We start from the raw sequence: 24738 nt of genomic DNA on the forward strand, positions 1-24738 counted from the left end.
TTTTTTTTTAAATAGTTATGGTTCAATAGCTGTGCAGTTGGCAATCCAAGGAGCCATGCAGCGTTCAAGTTGGGCGCTGAACTCTTGACCCACGACACAATCGAGTATCACTGGTGTAGGGTAATCGCATCTGACGAATTTGGTACAGTCATACGGATAAGGCACTAGTTTGCCCACAGGAACATCCTCGCAGGGATCGATTGGAGCAGATGTGGTTTTTGTTGTAGTAGAAGTTGTAGTAGGAATTGTGGTGGATGTTGTTGTTGATAAAGTAGTTGTTATGGTTGTTGTCGGAGTTGTAGATTCAGTAATTGTTGTTGGCGTATCTGTGGTAGGCCCTTGGCTAGTAGTTGTTGGCGAAACTGTGGTTTCCGTTTCGGTTGTTGTTGTTGGTGGGACTGTGGTCGGTGTTGTTAACGTTGTTGTTGAGTTATATTCACGACAGGCATCTGGCGATGCACTGGCACTACAATTACCAGTTCCTGGATCGTAATACTCTCCGCTATTGCAGACGCCCATCATGTAGACATTATCATTGATACATTGTACGAACCAAGCACAGTTCTCTGGATATGGTAAGGTGCCTCCATTGCTGTTTTCGCAGATCGAAGGTGTAGTAGAGCCTGGTGTTGTATATTCCGGCGTCTGCGTTGCTGGGCAGTCACTGAGCTCCCAATCCACGCATTGTTGAAGATTCTCGCTGAAGTAGTAACCGGGAGTGCAGTAAAATGCATAGGGAATTGGCTCCACACACACAACATATTTGCTGCAGTTGTCGGGATAGGATACATATTCCCCATTTTTCAATCCACCACAAATATCTTCAGGAAGCGGCAACTCTGTGGTGGTTGTAGTTGGAGTAGTAGACTGCACTGTGCTAGGACTTAAAGTACTTGTCTGCTCGGTTGTGCTTGTGGGCGATGTTGCTGTGTTAATATCCTCGGTACATGCTGTTGGCGATACATTTGGTCCACAGTTGCTAGTTAGAGGATCAAACCAGGTGTTGTAAATGCAATTAACTATAGCTCCTTGGTCATTACCCAAGCACACTACATATTTTTGACAATCGGGTGGATATGGATATGACACTCCAATTTCTTCATCAACACAAAGTTCGTTTGGACTAAGTGTTGTTGTGGAAGTGGTACTGGTTGTTTGGGATTCAAGGCATGCTGTTGGCGAAACGTTCGGTCCACAATTTCCACTCTTCGGATCGTACCACGATCCCACGGGACAATTGGCAACATAAGATAGATCGTTACCCAAACATAAAATGTATTGATTGCAATCAATCTCACTTGGAAAAGAAACTCCTAGTGTTTGATTGAGACATGGATTAGTTTCCCGGTTAGCTTTTAAAACATTCGGTCTGGCAATGCACTCCACCGATTCGGGAGTGTCACAAATCTGTAGTTTTCTATTGAAGACCATATCCGCTGAACAGTACTTGACCTCGATTGTAGCATCGCGACATGATACGTAGGCATTGCATTCATAATTGTCAACCAATTGATATTCACAATTCATCTTAGTTGCGAACTTAAGCCCGAAGCTATATCCATCTGCAGACATTATAATTCTTTGTGTCACTAATATTGTAATCACAAAAGGCCAATTTCCAGTGTGATCTGAAAAAAACATGAAACGTTCAAAAATATAAAAATAGTAGAAATTTTTAAGTTAGATAAATTTGAATTAATGAACTAATGAACTAAATTAAATATCCTTTAATTATCTTTCACCATCTTTTGGAAAAAATTAAAGAAATAAATTTAAAATAAAGTGCCTTGAGAGTTATTTTACCAAACAATATATAATATATCAGCAATTATGATCCGGAATGATAGTCAAGTTGTAATATATTACTGATCCTATAAGAATAAACAATGAAATACCAAGTAATTTGTTTGCCTTCTCTAGGCGCTTGCATGCTTTATTTAAAGTTCTACATTAAAAGTTAAGTTCGTTTTCCATAGTCGTTTTCCAATAAGGCTGTGCATGGTGTCTAGATCGTGGTGGATGTTTAGGACTGAACGCATCCGGTATTCTCTGGCAGATCACAGATGCCCTTCTGTCCGTTGAAGTATCTGTCACCGCAGCTAACCTTCAGGGCCCGCTGGTGACGGCAAATGTAGTAGTCATTGCAACGCTCCGGTGAAGCCATTAGGAAACCATCTGGTTTACCAACGCATACGATTTGGATATGAATGTCACTGGATGTGCCTGTGGCTCCCTTAGTCATCTGAGCTAGTTGTGCCACCTCTGGGAGTGGGCGAAAGTTGGGGCGAAGCCGAGTGGGCTGACGATTCTTATGCGATGCGCTCGCAACCTTAGATCCTGATGCACAAGGGGCCTGCGTGGTTACTTCGCATGGTGTTGTTGCTGCTGATGTTGAAACGCAAGGAGTTGTTGCTTCTGCTGTTGAGACGCAGGGAGTTGTTGCTTCTGTTGATGTACTACATGTGGTTGTTGTAGTTGTCGTTGTAGTGGTTGTTGTTGTTGTTGTCGTGGTAGTGGTTGTCGTTGTAGTGGTTGTTGTTGTTGTGGTCGTAGTCGATGTTGATGTACTACATGTGGTTGTTGTAGTGGTTGTTGTTGTAGTTGTCGTTGTAGTGGTTGTTGTTGTTGTTGTCGTGGTGATGGTTGTTGTAGTCGTCGTTGTAGTGGTTGTTGTTGTGGTGGTTGTAGTTGTTGTGGTAGTTGTTGTGGTAGTTGTTGTGGTAGTTGTTGTGGTAGTTGTTGTGGTAGTTGTTGTGGTAGTTGTTGTGGTAGTTGTTGTGGTAGTTGTTGTGGTAGTTGTTGTGGTAGTTGTTGTGGTAGTTGTTGTGGTAGTTGTTGTGGTAGTGGTGGTTGTGCTGGTTGTTGTAGTTGTCGTGGTCGTTGTAGTTGTTGTGGTCGTTGTAGTTGTGGTGGTCGTTGTAGTGGTAGTTGTTGTGGTGGTTGTTGTGGTAGTGGTCGTTGTTGTTGTCGTGGTGGTTGTTGTTGTCGTGGTCGTTGTAGTCGATGTTGTTGTCGTGGTCGTTGTAGTCGATGTTGATGTGCTACATGTTGTCGTTGTTGTGGTAGTTGTTGTGGTAGTTGTTGTGGTAGTGGTGGTTGTTGTTGTCGTGGTTGTTGTTGTTGTGGTAGTTGTTGTGGTAGTTGTGGTGGTAGTTGTTGTGGTAGTGGTGGTTGTTGTAGTCGTGGTCGTTGTAGTCGATGTTGATGTGCTACATGTTGTCGTTGTTGTGGTCGTTGTGGTAGTTGTTGTGGTAGTTGTTGTGGTAGTTGTTGTGGTAGTGGTGGTTGTTTTTGTCGTGGTACTTGTTGTTGTGGTAGTGGTGGTTGTTGTTGTTGTGGTGGTAGTTGTTGTGGTAGTGGTGGTTGTTGTTGTTGTGGTAGTGGTAGTTGTTGTGGTAGTGGTGGTTGTTGTTGTTGTGGTAGTGGTAGTTGTTGTTGTCGTAGTCGTTGTAGTAGTGGTTGTTGTTGTTGTCGTGGTAGTGGTGGTTGTTGTTGTCGTGGTCGTTGTAGTCGATGTTGATGTGCTACATGTTGTCGTTGTTGTGGTAGTTGTTGTGGTAGTTGTTGTTGTTGTTGTAGTGGTTGTTGTTGTCGTGGTTGTTGTTGTTGTCGTGGTCGTTGTTGTAGTCGTGGTTGTTGTCGTTGTAGTTGTGGTGGTTGTAGTCGTGGTTGTTGTAGTTGTGGTTGTTGTTGTGGTAGTGGTGGTTGTTGTTGTTGTGGTAGTGGTAGTTGTTGTTGTCGTAGTCGTTGTAGTAGTGGTTGTTGTTGTTGTCGTGGTAGTGGTGGTTGTTGTTGTCGTGGTCGTTGTAGTCGATGTTGATGTGCTACATGTTGTCGTTGTTGTGGTAGTTGTTGTGGTAGTTGTTGTGGTAGTTGTTGTTGTTGTTGTAGTGGTTGTTGTTGTCGTGGTTGTTGTTGTTGTCGTGGTCGTTGTTGTAGTCGTGGTTGTTGTCGTTGTAGTTGTGGTGGTTGTAGTCGTGGTTGTTGTAGTTGTGGTTGTTGTTGTGGTAGTGGTGGTTGTTGTTGTTGTGGTAGTGGTAGTTGTTGTTGTCGTAGTCGTTGTAGTAGTGGTTGTTGTTGTTGTCGTGGTAGTGGTGGTTGTTGTTGTCGTGGTCGTTGTAGTCGATGTTGATGTGCTACATGTTGTCGTTGTTGTAGTGGTTGTTGTGGTAGTTGTTGTGGTAGTTGTTGTTGTTGTTGTAGTGGTTGTTGTTGTCGTGGTAGTTGTTGTTGTCGTAGTCGTTGTAGTAGTGGTTGTTGTTGTTGTTGTGGTAGTGGTAGTTGTTGTTGTTGTGGTAGTGGTAGTTGTTGTTGTCGTAGTCGTTGTAGTAGTGGTTGTTGTTGTTGTCGTGGTAGTGGTCGTTGTTGTTGTCGTGGTAGTGGTGGTTGTTGTTGTCGTGGACGTTGTAGTCGATGTTGATGTGCTACATGTTGTCGTTGTTGTGGTCGTTGTGGTAGTTGTTGTGGTAGTTGTTGTGGTAGTTGTTGTGGTAGTTGTGGTGGTAGTTGTTGTGGTAGTGGTGGTTGTTGTTGTCGTGGTAGTGGTAGTTGTTGTTGTCGTAGTCGTTGTAGTAGTGGTTGTTGTTGTAGTCGTAGTAGATGTTGATGTGCTACATGTTGTTGTAGTTGTGGTCGTTGTTGTTGTGGTGGTTGTAGTCGTGGTTGTTGTTGTTGTAGTTGTGGTGGTTGTAGTCGTGGTTGTTGTCGTTGTGGTTGTGGTGGTTGTAGTCGTGGTCGTTGTAGTAGATGTTGATGTGCTACATGTTGTCGTTGTTGTGGTCGTCGTGGTGGTGGTAGTTGTTGTGGTCGTTGTTGTAGTGGTTGTGGTGGTAGTTGTTGTGGTAGTTGTTGTTGTTGTTGTAGTGGTTGTTGTTGTCGTGGTTGTTGTTGTTGTCGTGGTCGTTGTTGTAGTCGTGGTTGTTGTCGTTGTAGTTGTGGTGGTTGTAGTCGTGGTTGTTGTAGTCGTGGTTGTTGTCGTTGTAGTTGTGGTGGTTGTAGTCGTGGTTGTTGTAGTTGTGGTTGTTGTTGTGGTAGTGGTAGTGGTGGTTGTTGTAGTCGTGGTCGTTGTAGTAGATGTTGATGTGCTACATGTTGTCGTTGTTGTGGTCGTCGTGGTGGTGGTAGTTGTTGTGGTGGTTGTCGTGGTAGTTGTTGTTGTAGTTGTTGTCGTGGTCGTTGTTGTAGTGGTTGTGGTGGTAGTTGTTGTGGTAGTTGTTGTTGTTGTCGTGGTCGTTGTTGTAGTGGTTGTTGTTGTCGTGGTCGTTGTTGTAGTGGTGGTTGTAGTCGTGGTTGTTGTTGTAGTTGTGGTGGTTGTAGTCGTGGTTGTTGTCGTTGTAGTTGTGGTTGTTGTAGTCGTGGTTGTTGTAGTTGTGGTTGTTGTTGTGGTAGTGGTGGTTGTTGTAGTCGTCGATGTTGATGTGCTACATGTTGTTGTTGTCGTGGTAGTCGTTGTTGTGGTGGTTGTAGTTGTTGTGGTGGTTGTAGTTGTTGTGGTTGTGGTGGTTGTTGTGGTTGTTGTGGTAGTTGTTGTTGTGGTGGTTGTTGTTGTGGTAGTTGTGGTGGTTGTTGTTGTGGTAGTTGTGGTGGTTGTTGTTGTGGTGGTTGTTGTAGTGGTGGTTGTTGTTGTGGTGGTTGTTGTAGTGGTGGTTGTTGTTGTGGTGGTTGTTGTTGTGGTTGTTGTTGTAGTGGTGGTTGTTGTTGTTGGTGTTGTATCTTTGTCGCATGGAGTTTCACCAGAAGGCGTTGTTGTTGGGGGAGTTGTAGGTGTAGCAACACCGGTGCATGGTGGACGGGTTGTAACACATGGTGGTGTCGTTGTAGCTCCTGCACATGGAGTGTCTGCAGACTTATGCTGTGGAGATTCGTCTACAGACTTGGTTTCAGTGCAGCCCGGATTGTAGTCAACGCAACTTCTTGTCTTAAAGTCGTAGTATTTGGGGCAAGAGTATTCCGTTGCTTGTCCATTTTGGCACTCGAAGTATTTGGAACAGCTGCCTGGTACTAAAGCTCGAATGCCATTGGCATTACCGCGACAAAACACCTGCTGATATTGTCGGCTCTCGAAGCTTGCACCAAGTATACTAGTGGCAGACACGGCCAAAAGTAGTATGGTAAAGACTGAAACATAATAGAAGTATTAGATTAGGTTATTCCAACGGTCTGATGTGGATCCGGGCGTTTACCATATACGTTTCGCATAGCTGTGGATAGTTTGCTGAAGTTCAAAGTATATATTTGAAGGTTTCCTGGTGCTGCACAGCAATGAGTGGAGTTCGAGCTCCCTCCCGTGTTTTATATACTGTGCAAAAATCTATCGAAGATGCTAAAAATAATATTTGCCAAATGGCTGTCTCATTAGCAAAGTAACCTACAGCCTCAATTCTTATCAAATCGATATCGGGAGCACATTTCTGTCCGTATGCTATTATATCTAAGCATCAAACACAATCTCGCGCACATTTCCAATATTAAGTTTTACAGGGCTTATCTTGATTCACATTATGGATTTTATTTTTTCTAATAACTTTGAACATTATTTAAAAAACACTTTAGGGTATTTTCACGTCTGGAACACTCACTGAATGCACGACTTTAATTTTATTGCATAGCATTTATGTTAATTATATTTGGGTATAGGAGGGCTGCTATTTAAGTTTCTGGCCTAATAATGAAAATGCGAATATTTATCAAAAAAAATGGATTTATTGTTTGTCACAGTATTCTCCAGCAAGATTTATATACTTTTGAATGCGCTCAACCCAATTGTCGAAGCACTTTTTCCACTCTGATTGAGGCACCTCCAAAACATGGTTTTTGAACACTTTAACAGCACTTTCTGACATCGAAAATCGATGACCACGCCTTTTTTCCTTGATGTATGGGAATAAAAAGAAGTCATTGGGTGCCAAGTTAGGGCTGTACGGCGGATGACCTATACATTCCACGTTTTGACCGGAAAAAAAGGCGCGGGTTTGAGCTGGTGTGTGAGAGTTCGTGTTGTCATGGTGCAGAATGATCCATCTTTTCTTGTTCGTTTTTCGAAATTCTACAAGGATTTCAGGCAAACAAATTGTGGTGTACCACTCAGAATTGACTGTCCTACATTGTTCAAGCGAAACAGTCGCCACATGACCAGTTTTACCGAAGAAACAGGCGACCATTTGCTGAATAGTGCTTCCTCCACGAACAAGATTCGTTGGATTTGGCTCGTCTTCAAAGACCCACACGGTCGATTGCTGTTTTGTTTTGGGCTCATAACCATATATCCACGAATCGTCACCTGTGACGATCTTATAAATGTCTTTTGAAGCACAGGGAATGTATTTTTTCAAAATTTCTTTGAACCAATTCACACAAGCCTTTTTTTGAGCAATTGTCAAATTGTGCGGGATCCAACGAGAACAATCCTTTTTTACGACCAGGTGTTTATCCAATATCGAATGTATTCTGGTGGAAGAAATGTCAAAGGATGCCTCTATCTTAGATATGTCACATGACGATCTAGCATTATCAGTTCACGCACGGCATCAATGTTTTCTGGCACAACGTCTGTTTTTGGACGACCTTCACAACCTTCGTCTTCCAGCGAGCATCGGCCACGATAGAATCCATTAAATCAGTTTTTCACAGGGCTATAGGATGGCACATCATCGCCTTACAAAGATTTAAATTCATCGGTGCACTCTTGTCGTAATAATCCAAGTCGAAAGTTGTGAAAAATTATTGCTCGAAAGTGTTCACGAGTTAATTCGATTTTTCTGCCGAGGTAAGTTTTTGATTAATCGTTTATCGATATCAAACGTGGTCGCACATGAAAAAGTTGTATGGAGCTTTTATCGATAAAAGTCCAAACTTTCTTTGGGAAATAGCCAATTGGTCATAATATGGCTAGAAGTGACCTAGGCCAGAAACTTAAATAGCAGCCCTCGTATCATGTAGCATTTCATACTCGTCTACAGACTTGTTTGCCATCATGACATGCAATAAGCCAAAGTGAAAAGTGAAATAAAAATGTGTCGGAGTCTGTTCTACCAAAGTCTGTTTATTCATTATCGCGAAGCGAGTTTCGATGCTTTCACAGGCAAATTCTAGAGCACACTGCCCTCTCGATCGTCTTACTGTCTACGCCTCAGCCATCGAACCACACTCGGCGACAGCGTCTCGACGCTGTCGCCCCGCAATAACTGTACTTGGCAAAGCGACAAAACGCGGACAACCAACAAAGCGCAAATAAAGAATGATGCAATCTAACATGCACACTCTTAATTACGCAGTGTCAATATGCCGAAACGCACAAGCAACTACGCAATGCCAAAATGCCAAAGTGCACCTACAACTACGCAACGTCAATGTGCCGAGACGCACGCACAGCTGCGCAGTGACAATGTGTCGAATCTGCATTACTTACTCTCCGACATATATTACTGATCCTATAAGAATAAACAATGAAATACCAAGTAATTTGTTTGCCTTCTCTAGGCGCTTGCATGCTTTATTTAAAGTTCTACATTAAAAGTTAAGTTCGTTTTCCGTAGTCGTTTTCCAATAAGGCTTAGCATGGTGTCTAGATCGTGGTGGATGTTTAGGACTGAACGCATCCGGTATTCTCTGGCAGATCACAGATGCCCTTCTGTCCGTTGAAGTATCTGTCACCGCAGCTAACCTTCAGGGCCCGCTGGTGACGGCAAATGTAGTAGTCATTGCAACGCTCCGGTGAAGCCATTAGGAAACCATCGGGTTTACCAACGCATACGATTTGGATATGAATGTCACTGGATGTGCCTGTGGCTCCCTTAGTCATCTGAGCTAGTTGTGCCACCTCTGGGAGTGGGCGAAAGTTGGGGCGAAGGCGAGTGGGCTGACGATTCTTATGCGATGCGCTCGCAACCTTAGATCCTGATACACAAGGGGCCTGCGTGGTTACTTCGCATGGTGTTGTTGCTGCTGATGTTGAAACGCAAGGAGTTGTTGCTTCTGCTGTTGAGACGCAGGGAGTTGTTGCTTCTGTTGTTGAGACGCAAGGAGTTGTTGCTTCTGTTGTTGAGACGCAGGGAGTTGTGACTGGTGCTAAAGTGGTTGTTGTTGAGGAACTGCATGTTGTTGTCGTAGTTGTTGTTGCTTTGGTCGTGGTGGTGGTTGTTGTTGAGGAACTGCACGTTGTTGTCGTAGTTGTTGTTGCTTTGGTCGTGGTGGTGGTTGTAGTTGATGAACTGCACGTTGTTGTCGTAGTTGGTGTTGTTTTGGCCGTGGTGGTGGTTGTTGTTGAGGAACTGCACGTTGTTGTCGTAGTTGTTGTTGCTTTGGTCGTGGTGGTGGTTGTAGTAGATGAACTGCACGTTGTTGTCGTAGTTGTTGTTGTGGTGGTAGTGGTAGTGGTAGTAGTTGTCGTTGTGGTGGTTGTAGTTGATGAACTGCAAGTTGTTGTAGTCGTAGTTGTTGTTGTGGTGGTAGTGGTAGTAGTTGTCGTCGTGGTGGTTGTTGTTGTCGTTGTTGTGGTGGTGGTTGTTGTTGTTGTTGTGGTTGTAGTTGATGAACTGCAAGTTGTTGTGGTCGTCGTGGTAGTAGTGGTCGTGGTGGTGGTGGTCGTTGTTGTCGTAGTTGTAGTCGTAGTAGTTGTTGTCGTTGTAGTGGTTGTTGTCGATGTTGATGTACTACATGTGGTTGTTGTAGTGGTTGTTGTAGTTGTCGTTGTAGTGGTTGTTGTTGTAGTTGTCGTTGTAGTGGTTGTTGTTGTTGTCGTGGTAGTGGTTGTCGTTGTAGTGGTTGTTGTTGTTGTGGTCGTAGTCGATGTTGATGTACTACATGTGGTTGTTGTAGTGGTTGTTGTTGTAGTTGTCGTTGTAGTGGTTGTTGTTGTTGTTGTCGTGGTGGTGGTTGTTGTAGTCGTCGTTGTAGTGGTTGTTGTTGTAGTTGTCGTTGTCGTGGTAGTGGTTGTCGTTGTAGTGGTTGTTGTTGTTGTGGTTGTTGTCGATGTTGATGTACTACATGTGGTTGTTGTAGTGGTTGTTGTAGTTGTCGTTGTAGTGGTTGTTGTTGTAGTTGTCGTTGTAGTGGTTGTTGTTGTTGTTGTCGTGGTGGTGGTTGTTGTAGTCGTCGTTGTAGTGGTTGTTGTTGTGGTAGTTGTGGTTGTGGTGGTAGTGGTTGTTGTTGTGGTCGTTGTAGTTGTGGTGGTCGTTGTAGTAGATGTGGAAGTGTTACACGCTGTTGTAGTCGTGGTCGTTGTCGTTGTGGTAGTTGTCGTTGTGGTAGTTGTCGTTGTGGTTGTAGTTGTAGTGGTAGTTGTTGTGGTGGTTGTTGTGGTGGTTGTTGTGGTAGTGGTCGTTGTTGTTGTCGTGGTAGTGGTGGTTGTTGTTGTCGTGGTCGTTGTAGTCGATGTTGATGTGCTACATGTTGTCGTTGTTGTGGTAGTTGTTGTGGTAGTTGTTGTGGTGGTTGTTGTGGTAGTGGTGGTTGTTGTTGTCGTGGTACTTGTTGTTGTGGTAGTTGTTGTGGTAGTTGTGGTGGTAGTTGTTGTGGTAGTTGTGGTGGTAGTGGTGGTTGTTGTAGTCGTGGTCGTTGTAGTCGATGTTGATGTGCTACATGTTGTCGTTGTTGTGGTCGTTGTGGTAGTTGTTGTGGTAGTTGTTGTAGTAGTTGTGGTGGTAGTTGTTGTGGTAGTGGTGGTTGTTGTTGTTGTGGTGGTAGTTGTTGTTGTGGTGGTAGTTGTTGTGGTAGTGGTGGTTGTTGTTGTTGTGGTAGTGGTAGTTGTTGTTGTCGTAGTCGTTGTAGTAGTGGTTGTTGTTGTTGTCGTGGTTGTTGTTGTCGTGGTTGTTGTTGTAGTCGTAGTAGATGTTGATGTGCTACATGTTGTTGTAGTTGTGGTCGTTGTTGTTGTGGTGGTTGTAGTCGTGGTTGTTGTTGTTGTGGTTGTGGTGGTTGTAGTCGTGGTTGTTGTAGTTGTGGTTGTGGTTGTGGTTGTTGTTGTGGTAGTGGTAGTGGTGGTTGTTGTAGTCGTGGTCGTTGTAGTAGATGTTGATGTGCTACATGTTGTCGTTGTTGTGGTCGTCGTGGTGGTGGTAGTTGTTGTGGTGGTTGTCGTGGTAGTTGTTGTTGTTGTCGTGGTCGTTGTTGTAGTGGTTGTTGTTGTCGTGGTCGTTGTTGTAGTGGTTGTGGTGGTAGTTGTTGTGGTAGTTGTTGTTGTTGTCGTGGTCGTTGTTGTAGTGGTTGTTGTTGTCGTGGTCGTTGTTGTAGTGGTTGTTGTTGTCGTGGTTGTTGTTGTAGTCGTAGTAGATGTTGATGTGCTACATGTTGTTGTAGTTGTGGTCGTTGTTGTTGTGGTGGTTGTAGTCGTGGTTGTTGTTGTAGTTGTGGTGGTTGTAGTCGTGGTTGTTGTCGTTGTAGTTGTGGTTGTTGTAGTCGTGGTTGTTGTAGTAGTGGTTGTTGTTGTGGTAGTGGTGGTTGTTGTAGTCGTCGATGTTGATGTGCTACATGTTGTTGTTGTCGTGGTAGTCGTTGTTGTGGTGGTTGTAGTTGTTGTGGTGGTTGTAGTTGTTGTGGTGGTTGTAGTTGTTGTGGTTGTTGTTGTGGTAGTTGTTGTGGTTGTGGTGGTTGTTGTGGTTGTTGTTGTGGTAGTTGTGGTGGTTGTTGTTGTAGTGGTGGTTGTTGTAGTGGTGGTTGTTGTTGTGGTGGTTGTTGTTGTTGGTGTTGTATCTTTGTCGCATGGAGTTTCACCAGAAGGCGTTGTTGTTGGGGGAGTTGTAGGTGTAGCAACACCGGTGCATGGTGGACGGGTTGTAACACATGGTGGTGTCGTTGTAGCTCCTGCACATGGAGTGTCTGCAGACTTAGGCTGTGGAGATTCGTCTACAGACTTGGTTTCAGTGCAGCCCGGATTGTAGTCAACGCAACTTCTTGTCTTAAAGTCGTAGTATTTGGGGCAAGAGTATTCCGTTGCTTGTCCATTTTGGCACTCGAAGTATTTGGAACAGCTGCCTGGCACTAAAGCCCGAATGCCATTGGCATTACCGCGACAAAACACCTGCTGATATTGTCGGCTCTCGAAGCTTGCACCAAGTATACTAGTGGCAGACACGGCCAAAAGTAGTATGGTAAAGACTGAAACATAATAGAAGTATTAGATTAGGTTATTCCAACGGTCTGATGTGGATCCGGGCGTTTACCATATACGTTTCGCATAGCTGTGGATAGTTTGCTGAAGTTCAAAGTATATATTTGAAGGTTTCCTGGTGCTGCACAGCAATGAGTGGAGTTCGAGCTCCCTCCCGTGTTTTATATACTGTGCAAAATTCTATCGAAGATGCTAAAAATAATATTTGCCAAATGGCTGTCTCATTAGCAAAGTAGCCTACAGCCTCAATTCTTATCAAATCGATATCGAGATCTTTATCATACTTACTATTTATAAAACGGGAGCATATTTCTGTCCGTCTGCTATTCCAATACTCTATTCATCAATACTTCATAGATATTATATCTAAGCATCAAACACAAACTCGCGCACACTACCAAAATAAGTTTTACAACGCTTATCTTGATTCAAATTATGGATTTTATTTTTTCTAATAACTTCGAACATTATTTAAAAAACACGTTAGGGTATTTTCACGTCTGGAACACTCACTGAATGCACGACTTTAATTTTATTGCATAGCATTTAATTATATTTGGGTATATCATGTAGCATTTCATACTCGTCTACAGACTTGTTTACCATCATGACATGCAATAAGCCAAAGTGAAAAGTGAAATAAAAATGCATTTATCAATTAATTCGTCTGAAATTTCGCCATTTCCCATTAACATTGTTAAACACGTGCGAAACTAAAAGCAGTAAGGAAATTTGGCTGTTCAAAATGCCAGACTCGCAATCTTATTATAGATTGTATAGAAGAAAATATGAGAACACCAACAACACATTGAAAGAAAATAATTAATAAAATGAATGCCAAATAACTTAAATTTTACTGTATGAATTGACATATGATGGATGAAAGGAATATTGAAATTAACAACTCACCTTTCATGTTTGCACTTTGAATTTATTTATATTTAAATAGTTAGTTTGTAATTTAACAAAAAATTTGATAATTTTATATTCACCACACAATTTTTTATTTTGCAATTTGTTTTCCGTATTTCATGTATATTCCTCGAAGATACTAAAATGACTAATGGATCGAAATTTAGCAACTTCTTAGCTCAGTAATATCATGTCAATGTCTATGAAACTTCTAGTGGTAGTAAATAATAGCGGATACATTATCGATAAGATATTGCGTGAAATTCATTCAACAGTGTGTTGTTAATTAAAGATTATCTGAACTCCAAGTAAAAGAATTTTGTTGTTAGCTTTTAGTGATGTTTTATTAAGAAAAGATAATAATGGCTCGTAATTGGTATATTTTCTTTAGCATAAATTTGGTTGATGGATTTGTAAAAAACTTAAATATAAAAACATAATTGTGAAATTTTTCAATTTTAAAGAAACTAGTACAAAAATGTAAAACTTTTTTTACTCGTGATCTAAATTTTCTCAAATTGATTCTAAAAAGTAGCCTACTTTTGGACGGAAGTGCGATATTCTAATATCAAGTGCATACTTTTAGGACTATTTAGAATCTCTATAGATAAAAAGAAGACCGTATATTTTGAATACCCTGAACCAAATGGAAAATTTAACAAAGGTATATTGATTTTGTCGTAGAGAATTTTTCATGAAGGCAACTTAGTAAACTTCATAAAAATAATCAGACAACCAAAAGTGAATAATTAAATAAAACTGTTTCACAGATTTGCTTGATTGAGATTATAAGATAAATTGATTTTAAGAAATTATGTAGATATGTATGTTTGTATGAAATATAGTAGTTTTGTTGGTTTTATACGAAAGTACTCGTAAGTCATTCACCATCTAGATATGAAATATTTATGTTACATCCGTTGTTCATCAATGGAGGTTGTTATCAATTCAACGTAAAATCGAAATCAAGTAACAAGTACGCAAGTCACAAGTCAAACTTGGAATTGCCATTGATTTCTATCGGTGCTTGTACATTTTACACTTTGTACATATTGGCACTTCATGCAAATTTTCCATTTGAATTCAGTCTATAAAATAAAAGTGCGAATCGAACAAAGATCCAGTTCATTCACCAACATGATCGCAACAAGTGACATGAGGTCTCTTCTGGCAATTTGGATAATTCTTCTACTAAATAAGACCACTATTGCCCAGGTAAGTGAAAGCGACCTTTGCTCATCAACTAAATAATAGTCATTCATTTCATTCAAGAATGGTTTTATGTTTCCAACCTCTGTCTGTGACGGCAAAGATGGCCGATTGTTTCCAATGTTTGGATCGTGTCAATCATACTATATTTGCAATAATGGCATGGCCATAGTTGGAACATGCGACGAGAACAGTCGATTTAACCCAACCACATTGCATTGCGATGACGCCAATAAAGTGCAGTGTGCCTATGACGAGGCAGATGATAGCTATGATGATAACGATGAGGACGAAGATGATGATGATATATTTGAATCAAGTAGCATTGAGGTAAAAGAAACTACGACCACCAGACGTCCACCACCTAAACAGACGAAGCCCATAACCACGCCAGTTCCATTTATAAAACCAAACAAGGACTTTGAGCAAACGACAAATCGATTATGTTTGGGTAAAAAGAATGGCGTAAGTCTGATCAAAGAAGGATCGTGCACCGAGTATTATGTGTGCAAGGCGAAACGTCCTCATTTGCGCCATTGTCCAGCCGATCAACACTTCAGTTCGTCGCGTCAAATCTGCATGAATGCTGAAGATGCCAAGTGCGCCTTCAATCAGCAAATTGTCCACCACGAGACTCCGGCAATCACAGCTGGTCTCTGCTCCGAGTCCAGGCAGGATTCTCTGGTACCTCATCGCGAGGATTGTGGCAAGTTTTTGCTATGTAGCAACATGATGTTCCTGGTAATGGATTGTCCCATGGGATTGCACTTTAATGCCGAAGCTAAACGATGCGATTATCCAAAGGTCGCACAGTGCGCAACGCAGAAAGTACAAAGTAAAACAAAGAAAAGTGCAAAGAAAAGTTTAAGCAAGCGAAAGCCGAAGAGAAATACGTTGTAACTAAATATGTTAACTACTATATATCCATAATATAAATTGTAAGCGCATTTAAATATTTTAGATATTTTTATATTGGCATCTAAGAAAATAGTTCTATTGCTATGATCATTTATTAATGATACATTATAGAACAGGGTGCATATTCTATTAACTAGGCAAGATAATGATAAACAAACGCATTTCAATGACAAGCTTAAGCCAATTATAATTTAAATGTAAGTCACTATATACAAGTAAGAAAGCTACAGTCGAGTGTGCTCGACTGTGAGATACCCGCTACCCATTTTGAATGAAAGCAAAATATTGCGGTATTATTTTCAAAATATACCAAAATACTAAAAATATACTAAGTGGTACATTTGGTATATCGATATAGTACCGCATTCAAAATATACCGTAGGCGGAACAATATACCAGATTGTCAGCCAAAGCAACTAAGACCTCTTGTAAGTAGGCGTTTTTGCCCATACAAAAGTATTTCTTTAATAATTTCGACAATTTTTATCTGATCGCAACTAAATTTTATATATATGTATATATATATATATATGTATATACCAAAATTCGTAACTCTAGCTTTAAAATTACGCTTGTTCATCGATTTTTTTGATTTGCGGGGGCGGAAGTGGGCGTGGCAAAAATTTGAAACAAACTTGATCTACGTGCAAACATAACAAATGCTGTCGAAAGACAATTATAGCTCTATCTCTTATAGCCTCTGAGATCTAGGTGATCATACGGACAGACGGACAGACACACAGACGGACATGGCTAGATCATCTCGGCTGTTGATGCTGATCAAGAATATATATACTTTATAGGGTCGGAGATACCTCCTTCTACCTGTTACATACATTTCCTGCCGGCATAAAGTTATAATACCCTTCTACCCTATGGGTAGCGGGTATAAAAATTCGACTAATGAAATTTTCAGTTCCTGGTACTTCAAATGAAAATCCTCATGAAACATATACATATGTACTATGTATATATTACCAAATTTAAAAGTTCAATTTTGCACAGACTGGCAACTGCTGACGGGTTACACCGCCGACTCTCATTGACGCTTGATACTAATTACTTACTACAAATATTACTAATATTAAAGGCGAAGATTCAAATAAATAAGAAAGCTACAGCCGAGTGTGCTCGACTGTGAAATACCCGCTACCCGTTGTTAATAAAACCAAAACGGTGCGGTATTAATTTTAATATATATACCAAATTAAATACCACTAAGATTCTAAAAATATAACATGGGATATATTTGGTATATTTATATAGTTCTACGCTCAAAATATACCATATAGGGCCAAATATGCCAGATTTTCACCCATCGCAAGTAAGACCCGAAGTAAGTAGGCGATTTTGCCCATAGAAAAGTGTTCCTTGAATAACTTAAACAATTTTTATCTGATCGCAACCAGGAGTAATGAAATTAATTATTGTATGTACGAAAAATCTCTGTCTATCTATATCTATATCTATATAATTATTAGATAGACGATGATCAAGAAAATATCGACTTTATAGGGTCGGAGATGTCTCCTAACTCTTACCGTTTGTCCAGTGTGTTGAAAGTTCAGTCAGAGAGTAAGTTATAAAGAATATATTCATATAATAATAACAACAATAACATCATTGACGTTTTCTTTATTATTTTGGGATACTTGGGATATCGATCAAATTATGTAAGCTATCTATACAAGTTGCAGCCGTGTGAGATATGCGTTGATAGTTCAGTCTATATGAATACATTTTTAGAAACGTCTCTACACATTCCTTAAATAAATTTTTTTTTTTTAATAAAAACTCAATTTAAGTGCAGCTTCATATATTCTATTTTTATTAAAGGAACTTAACAATCCACATTTGTGGGCCAGTCACAAACTTTGAGCTTCTGGTTAAACACCAGACCGGCGTTGCACTTGAAGTCGATCGCGCACTCGCACTGGCAGACGATATAGGAACTGCTGCATTCATCCTCATCAGCCAACATAGTGCCATCGGACTGGCCAACACAACGACCCTTACTTTCGCAATATGTGCCCGAAGGACCTGCAGTGGGACCACTTGGAGGTTCCGAGCCATCCTCACACTGCACATTCTCGGGGTAATCGCACTCCTTGGTGACATTGTTGAACTGCAGATTATTGGGGCATCTCATCTCAAATTTGTTGCCATAGAGACAGTGTATGAATGCGGAACAGTTGTTGTCCACGGAGCCCAACCAATCATTGGGCCGATCACAGCACTCGGGATCGCAGACCTTGGGAACGCAAACACCATCTGTATCCACAACACAAGCCAACAGATCAGCATTGAAGTAGCTCTGAGATGCACACAGTCTTGCGACCCAAGCGTTGTTCACGCACTGCAAGTAACCAGCACAGTTGGCTTCATTCACCTTAAGTGTGCCCTCCTCACACACCGGAGATGGTGTAGGGTTGCATTGTCCTTCATCCTTCTGGCACTGCTTGTCGGCAGCATTCCAGTAAAGTCCCGATCCGCAGAGTTGAGCCACGTATTGACCGTTGGTGCAGTTGTAGAAACCAGCGCAGTTCTCGGTATTTTCCTTAACATCTCCGTCGACACATTCCTTGGGTACACAAACACCATCGCTGTCCACAACACAAGCCAACAGATCCTTGTCGAAGTAGTTACCAGTTCCACACTCTTTAGTCACCCACGAATTGTTGGTGCATTGCAAGTAACCAGCACAGTTGCTGTCATCGACCTTAAGAGATCCCTCGACACACTCGGGAGATGGTGTGGGTACACAAACACCATCGCTGTCCACCACACAAGCCAACAGATCCTTGTCGAAGTAGTTACCAGTTCCACACTCTTTAGTCACCCACGAATTGTTGGTGCATTGCAAGTAACCAGCACAGTTGTCGTCATCGACCTTGAGAGAGCCCTCGACACACTCGGGAGATGGTGTGGGTACACAAACACCATCGCTGTCCACCACACACGCCAGAAGATCTTTGTCGAAGTAGTTACCAGTTCCACACTCTTTAGTCACCCACGAATTGTTGGTGCACTGCCAGTAACCAGCACAGTTGTCGTCATCGACCTTAAGAGATCCCTCGACACACTCGGGAGATGGTGTGGGTACACAAACACCATCGCTGTCCACAACACAAGCCAGAAGATCCTTGTCGAAGTAGTTACCAGTTCCACACTCTTTAGTCACCCACGAATTGTTGGTGCATTGCAAGTAACCAGCACAGTTGTCGTCATCGACCTTGAGAGAGCCCTCTACACATACGGGAGATGGTGTGGGTACACAAACACCATCGCTGTCCACCACACACGCCAGAAGATCTTTGTCGAAGTAGTTACCAGTTCCACACTCTTTAGTCACCCACGAATTGTTGGTGCACTGCCAGTAACCAGCACAGTTGTCGTCATCGACCTTGAGAGAGCCCTCTACACATACGGGAGATGGTGTGGGATTGCATTGTCCCTCATCCTTCTGGCACTGCTTGTCATCGGCATTCCAGTAAAGTCCTGATGCGCAGAATTGCGCAACGTATTTGCCATTGGTGCAGTTGTAGTAACCAGTGCAGTTCGCGGTATTCACCTTAAGATCTCCATCGGCACAGACACAAACACCGTCGCTATCGATGACACACGTCAGCAGTTCTTTATCGAAGTAGCTTTGAGCCGCGCAGTCTTTGTTCACCCAGGAATTATTAATGCACTGCAAGTAACCAGCACAGTTGTCGTCATCGACCTTAAGTGCACCTTCTTCACACACGGGAGATGGGGTGCCAACACATTGTCCTTCGTCCTTTTCGCACTCTTGGATCGTGTTGTTCCAGTAGAGTCCTGATCCGCAAAGTTGGAACACAAATTTACCGTTGGTGCAGTTGTAGAAACCAGAGCAATTGGAAGGATTCACGACAACAGTGCCATCGTCACAACTGGGACCTGGCGGGCCATTGCATTCGCCATTGTCGACGACACAGGTCTTGGCTTCCACACTCCAGTATAGTCCTGCGGCACAAAGCTGTGGCACATATGTGCCATTGATACAGTTATAATAGCCAGCGCAATTGTCTTCATTTTCCTTAACATCGCCATCTTCACACTCTGAGCCGCCATTGCATTGACCCTCATCCTTCTGACACTCCTTAGCCTGGACGTTCCAGTATTTGCCAGCATTACACAGATGCCCCACCCATTGGCCATTTGTGCAGTTGTAGTAGCCAGCGCAGTTGGCCTCATTCTCCTTGACCTCGCCATCTACGCAGACTGGCGGCGTTGTTGTGCCAACGCATTGACCTTCATCCAGCTGGCATTCGTGGGCGGCCGAGTTCCAGTACTCTCCACTGGGACAGGGTTCGGACTGATACTTGCCATTTACACAGATCTTGAAGTTGCTGCAGTTGTTGGCATCGGTGATAATGTCACCCTCGATGCAGGTTTGGCCATTACAGTTGCACTCACCATTGTCGATTTCACATTGACCTGCACCGGCATTCCAATATTCACCGCTGGGACAGGACATCGGCTTGAATTTGCCAGTGCAGCAAACGAAGTACTTGGTGCAATCATCGGGATCCAGCTTAACATCTCCGGGCTCACAGCAATCTTCAGCTGTCGCACGAGTGGCCAACGAGATGGCAATCAGCAGGAAGGAGGCTGCAACAGGAAGTGTTTCACAATGAAGAATTGTTGTTTTGTATACTTAAATAGAGGATGGCCTCACCCAGGTTGAACTTGCTATTGTGTAGCATTTTTGCGCGTGTTGAACGACGACGTATTCCTTCGATGGAAGATTCGCCTACTGAGTTCTCTCGCATCTTGTATCGGCTTTTATATTTTCCGGCAATTAATATAATGAAATGTTTCTGTTCTTTTGGGTCGGATGCAAGGCATAGCGATAAAGAGGACTCCACTACTCACTGATAATATCAGGAATATATAGTAAGTATAGTTGAACACGCTATCGATGCTCGCAAATAGAAAGTTTAAATCTGATAAAAAAAAGGCATGGAATAACATAAATAAATAATTTCTTCATGTTTCTGCTCAATGGAGGTGTGCAACATTTTGCTATCTAAACGATCCGAACATTTTTCTAAGGTCACCGAAGACAACAACCACAAACTGGAAATTCAGGTGATAAAACCTGTACACACAAATTGAAAGTGTTCCTAAGGGAGTGTGCTTGATAAGAAAAACTCGTGCTACTCGTGACTACAGATTCTTCTCCAAAAATAACTTTCAAAAAGCACGTTTATTTGGAAGTCTAGTTACTATTTTTAAAGCTTTTAGGCGAACTAAGAACAAGCTTAAAAAACTTTGATGACACCTCTTTTAACGTTTGCATTGAAAAGATTTTCAACTCAATATAAAAGTCATTAAACTTCTCATAAGCATTTATGTTAAGTCTTTTAAATTGTCAATATCAATATGCAAAGATAATTTTAAATTCTGTGATTTTGTGATAAAACTTTAACATTGCTTTTGATAATCCTTTTTCAAGACTTTAAGATTTGACTTCAATTTGGAAGTTCTGAGTCGTAGTACACTGATTTCCGAGGGAAGATTGGAACATTTAAGCTGAGAATGTTTCTTATTTAAAATAATAATGCTAAGCGCTCGCCTAATCACGTCCTCTAAATAAAAGTAGCATTTCTGTTAAATTCAATATAGCATCAAAATGATTGTTTATTATAACATTTTACAAGTGTTTTATTTTAACACAAACTCAACAATTTTAGGCAACACAAATACCTTCACTGTCGACCACACAGGCCTTGATTGAGGTATCGAAATAAGTTCCTGTGGCGCATTTCTGATTCACAATCTGTCCATTCACACACTGATAGTAGGCAGCACAATTCTGGGGATCCACCTGGAGTTCATCACCGCTGCAGCTGCCAGGACAACATTGACCATTGTTCTGCTCACAGGTACCCGCATTCCAATAGTCTCCACTGGGACAGGACTGGGAAACGAGGACTCCACCAGAGCAAACATAGTACTGGGTGCAATCGAGGGGGTTTGTTTGGGTTGCTCCTTCCTGACAGCAGTTGGCAGTCAGGGTTTCGGTGATCTGCCAGCACAGGAGACACATCAGGAGGACTGAATAGCGAATTTTATATCAATTACTATTTTATTTTTAATTGTTGTGTGTTTTAAAAAGGATTCGAAATCTACCATTTTGATATTTCTTTTGCAGGTGCATTTTGTGTTGTAATTTCTTAGTTACTCAGATGCTTACTAACGATGTTTCTCTAATTTGCACCTTTTATATTTTCCAGCAATCAGAGTAATGAGATGTTTTTATCTGATATTGGATCTGATAATTTAACATTACATGTTGTATTTATCGCAACTGCTGCATGACTTTTCAAAAAACTGTAACTTTTGACTATTATTAATTGTCAAAAATGATGCTGTGCCATGACTTTGAAAATTTTTGAAATCAATAATTTTATTGCCAAAATTTGTTTATTGCTAGTACCAAAATTTTAAATGAATTTTAATATGCACGTGCCTTTTAACCCTTTAGTGATCAACGTTGTAAATAGCAAATTTTCGTTACAATATAAAACAAACGAATTATGCTGTTTGATATCTTCAGATTTTTTTGTTATCTATTTATCTAGATTTTTTGTCTAGTCTACTGTTCTCCTATCTATGTTTTAACATTGAACAAGTGTTGTATTATTGGAATTATATTTATTTTCATGTAACTTTTACTACGACCTCAAAGAAATTTTTATTCACCGAAATTTAGTTTGGCTATTAAACGATTGTTGAGTGTCTTATCTTAACTATTGTTGCATGTCTTATCTTAAAATCCTATAAATGTGAAATTTTGAAAATAGTCGTAAAATAAAAGGAGATTAGTAATAATCAATTATTAAAAAAAAACAAGTATTTACCCATTTTAAATAGAAAAACGGTAACTTAGATAGGATTCATTATTTATATTAAATCAAAAATAGTTGAGAAATATTAAAAAACACATAAGACAACAGCAATTTCATTACGCATTGTATTTTTATTAATGTAAACATCCAACTTTACAAGGTACAATTGACCTTATTGGCATAGTTACAGGTCTTAAGCGTCTGATCCCAGTAAAGATCACCAGAACACTGCATCTCAACCTCGCACTCGCACTGACAGACAATATAGCCACTGCAGCTGGTCAAGGAGGGGGAAAAATACGCCCTCGCGTTCACCGAGACAACGACCATTGCTCTCACAGGAAATACCCGAGGGTCCAGCAGTGGGTCCCGACGGTGGGGTATAAGGCCACTCGCAGTCCACATTCTGCGGATAATCGCAAAGTTCTTTCACAGAATCATAGAGCAAATTGTTGGGACAAGATTGTTCTACGGCACAATTGAAGTTGCACTTGTAGAACTTGTTGCAAACACCCTCAATAGGGAATAGAGCGCCTTCTGTTTGGTTCTGACACACGGTGGCATCATTATCGCACACAACTTCCGGTACATAACCTTCGGGATAATCGCACTGATCCGATGTCGCATTGTAGACCAAACCATCGGGACAGATAACATTTGCCGTAGCAGAAGAAGTGCGATCCCAATCACAAACCTGCGCCTCCTCATTGAACTTTGTGTTGTCATCACAGGGCATGGCAATTGGACATTGACACTGGCAAACAAAGTAACCATTTGTCTCGTTATTGGCAAACATTCGGCCATCGCGTTGACCAGCGCAAACACTCTGATCAGTGCAAGTGGTGCCAGAGGGTCCGGCGATTTCGCCTCCAGTTGCATCCTCAGTGTCGTTGGGCACACAGTCCACATTCCAGAAGTAGTCGCACATTTCGGTATCAGGATCAAAGTACAGGCCACTGGGACATGGCTGTTCGTAGCTACAGCCGTGACTGCATTGCAAATAGCTAGTGCAGACGCCATCAATGGGCACTCGGGTGCCGTCCAATTCATTGGCACAATTGGGACGCTTGTCGCTGCAGTAGGAGGGCACTATGGGGCTGCTGGTGGACGAGCCACTTGGAGTAGTTGAGTCTGTGGTTGGTCTTGAGGTAGTTGAGTCTGTGGTTGGCCTTGAGGTAGTTGAGTCTGTGGTTGGTCTTGAGGTAGAACCTGTGTTAGAAGTTGTTGAATCTGTTGTAGGTCTAGAGGTAGTTGAATCTGTGGTAGGTCTAGAAGTGGAGTCTGTGTTAGGAGCTCCTGTGGTGTCCTCTCCCTCATCGAATGTGCTGTCGGTGTTGTCTGCGGGTGTTGTCTCCGTATTGACTGTAGTCTCCTCCACGGGCAGACAAGGAGTTGTGGCCTCAATCAGATCACTCGCCTGACACTCATCAGCACAGCAACTACACACACAATCCTCATCGCTATCGGCATTGGCATAAAGCGAGAGTCCACTGCAGTCTGCACGCCATTGGAAATCACATTCACCCAGCTTGTTATTGAAGTGCAGGCCACGTGGACAACTGCGTATGGCGGCAATTTCACGATCCGAGCAAAGCACATAGCGCTTGCAATCGAGGGGCAAAGGTAAACGAGTGCCATCGTCTTCAAAGGCACAAATATCCGTCCAATCGGCAGCCTGTGCACTCAGCACACAGAGTAAAGAAATGAAGACTGTAACAAATAAGAATTGCTATAGTATAAGAGTATTCATTTATTACTTTAATACTTACCGATTCCCTTTAGTTGGCTCATTGCTTCAACTTACTTGGAGCAGCTTCTAATTGTACTGAACCTCCTGACAGGCAACTGCGGAGCATTTATGGAAGTGGAAAAATTGGCATACGCACATGTAGACATTTGTGAATGAAATCAGTAGTCAATCTTTTGATAATACCAATAAACTTATTTATCTCTTGATTAATTCGCTCTCTTGCATGTTATCGAAGCTGCTGCCTGTGTGAGTAATTACGCGCTTGTTACGGATTGCGGCGCTCCCTTATCAAACGGAACGGACGTGTTTGCACCGCACCGAACCACATTTTATGTTGTTCTCTCTGCACGCTTGATAACGCATCGTTTGGATTGCAAATATTGATATCAACTCGTCAATGAAATGGAAAACATTTCTAAATTGGCAAAACTATTTGCGCCACCATAAACAAACAAGTTTGCAAATTCTCGCTTTGAATTTTTATTAATCATTGCCAAGTGCATTTCCATCATTTTGCTTAATTGCTCTGAGGGTAAATAAATAATTTTGCATATATATACAATTCGACATTATCTTATCAGTTACTTCTTTGATTCAATAATTCAAAACCTTGGCCAAAAGTATGCCACATAATATTTTGCTTGTATTTTTTTCACTCTCATATCAAACACTTCAGCTTTTTCTTTTTTTGTAAAGCATACTTACTCCTACATAAAAATGTTTTGGATGCATAAGCCTCTGGTAAAATGAAAATTATTATATTTTTAGAAAATTGTAAATACTTTTTCCATACAACAAACAAATTATATTTTGTAAATTTCCAGCATTTTGTAATTCTGGATTCATCTCATCAAAAGTATTTTGAAACACTTAATCTTTGACTTAGTAATTTTATATGGCAAAAAGTGATGTTTCTGTTGGATGTTAACTGTTTTGTTTGATAATCAAATTTACATTTCGGCATA

The 24738-nt window shown here is 41.5% G+C and overlaps 4 protein-coding genes across 4 annotated transcripts; 1 reads left to right on the top strand and 3 right to left on the bottom strand.

Moving 5' to 3' along the window:
• On the bottom strand, positions 1 to 23886 carry LOC133840035 (serine-rich adhesin for platelets-like). Its single transcript, XM_062271686.1, has 9 exons — positions 23793 to 23886; positions 22264 to 23733; positions 20879 to 21229; positions 17019 to 19780; positions 12159 to 12267; positions 8585 to 12093; positions 6183 to 6291; positions 2026 to 6117; positions 1 to 1628 (listed from the first exon to the last, which is right to left on the bottom strand). The coding sequence occupies exons 1-9, from the start codon at positions 23812 to 23814 to the stop codon at positions 16 to 18; spliced, it is 14037 nt and encodes a 4678-aa protein (XP_062127670.1). The 5' UTR covers positions 23815 to 23886; the 3' UTR covers positions 1 to 15.
• LOC133843940 (probable chitinase 10) lies at positions 13885 to 15257 on the top strand. Its single transcript, XM_062277713.1, has 2 exons — positions 13885 to 14233; positions 14291 to 15257. Exons 1-2 carry the CDS (start codon positions 14081 to 14083, stop codon positions 15125 to 15127), a joined length of 990 nt encoding a protein of 329 aa, XP_062133697.1. The 5' UTR covers positions 13885 to 14080; the 3' UTR covers positions 15128 to 15257.
• On the bottom strand, positions 16951 to 20007 carry LOC133843932 (chitin-binding domain protein cbd-1). Its single transcript, XM_062277703.1, has 3 exons — positions 19848 to 20007; positions 18086 to 19780; positions 16951 to 17584 (listed from the first exon to the last, which is right to left on the bottom strand). Exons 1-3 carry the CDS (start codon positions 19939 to 19941, stop codon positions 16986 to 16988), a joined length of 2388 nt encoding a protein of 795 aa, XP_062133687.1. The 5' UTR covers positions 19942 to 20007; the 3' UTR covers positions 16951 to 16985.
• On the bottom strand, positions 20797 to 21474 carry LOC133843949 (chitin-binding domain protein cbd-1-like). The gene is made up of 2 exons (XM_062277726.1): positions 21305 to 21474; positions 20797 to 21229 (listed from the first exon to the last, which is right to left on the bottom strand). The coding sequence occupies exons 1-2, from the start codon at positions 21330 to 21332 to the stop codon at positions 20862 to 20864; spliced, it is 396 nt and encodes a 131-aa protein (XP_062133710.1). The 5' UTR covers positions 21333 to 21474; the 3' UTR covers positions 20797 to 20861.
• Positions 23887 to 24738: the final 852 nt, after the last annotated feature.

This window comes from Drosophila sulfurigaster, chromosome 3 (genome assembly GCF_023558435.1).
Source record: "Drosophila sulfurigaster albostrigata strain 15112-1811.04 chromosome 3, ASM2355843v2, whole genome shotgun sequence".
Lineage (NCBI taxonomy): Eukaryota > Metazoa > Arthropoda > Insecta > Diptera > Drosophilidae > Drosophila > Drosophila sulfurigaster.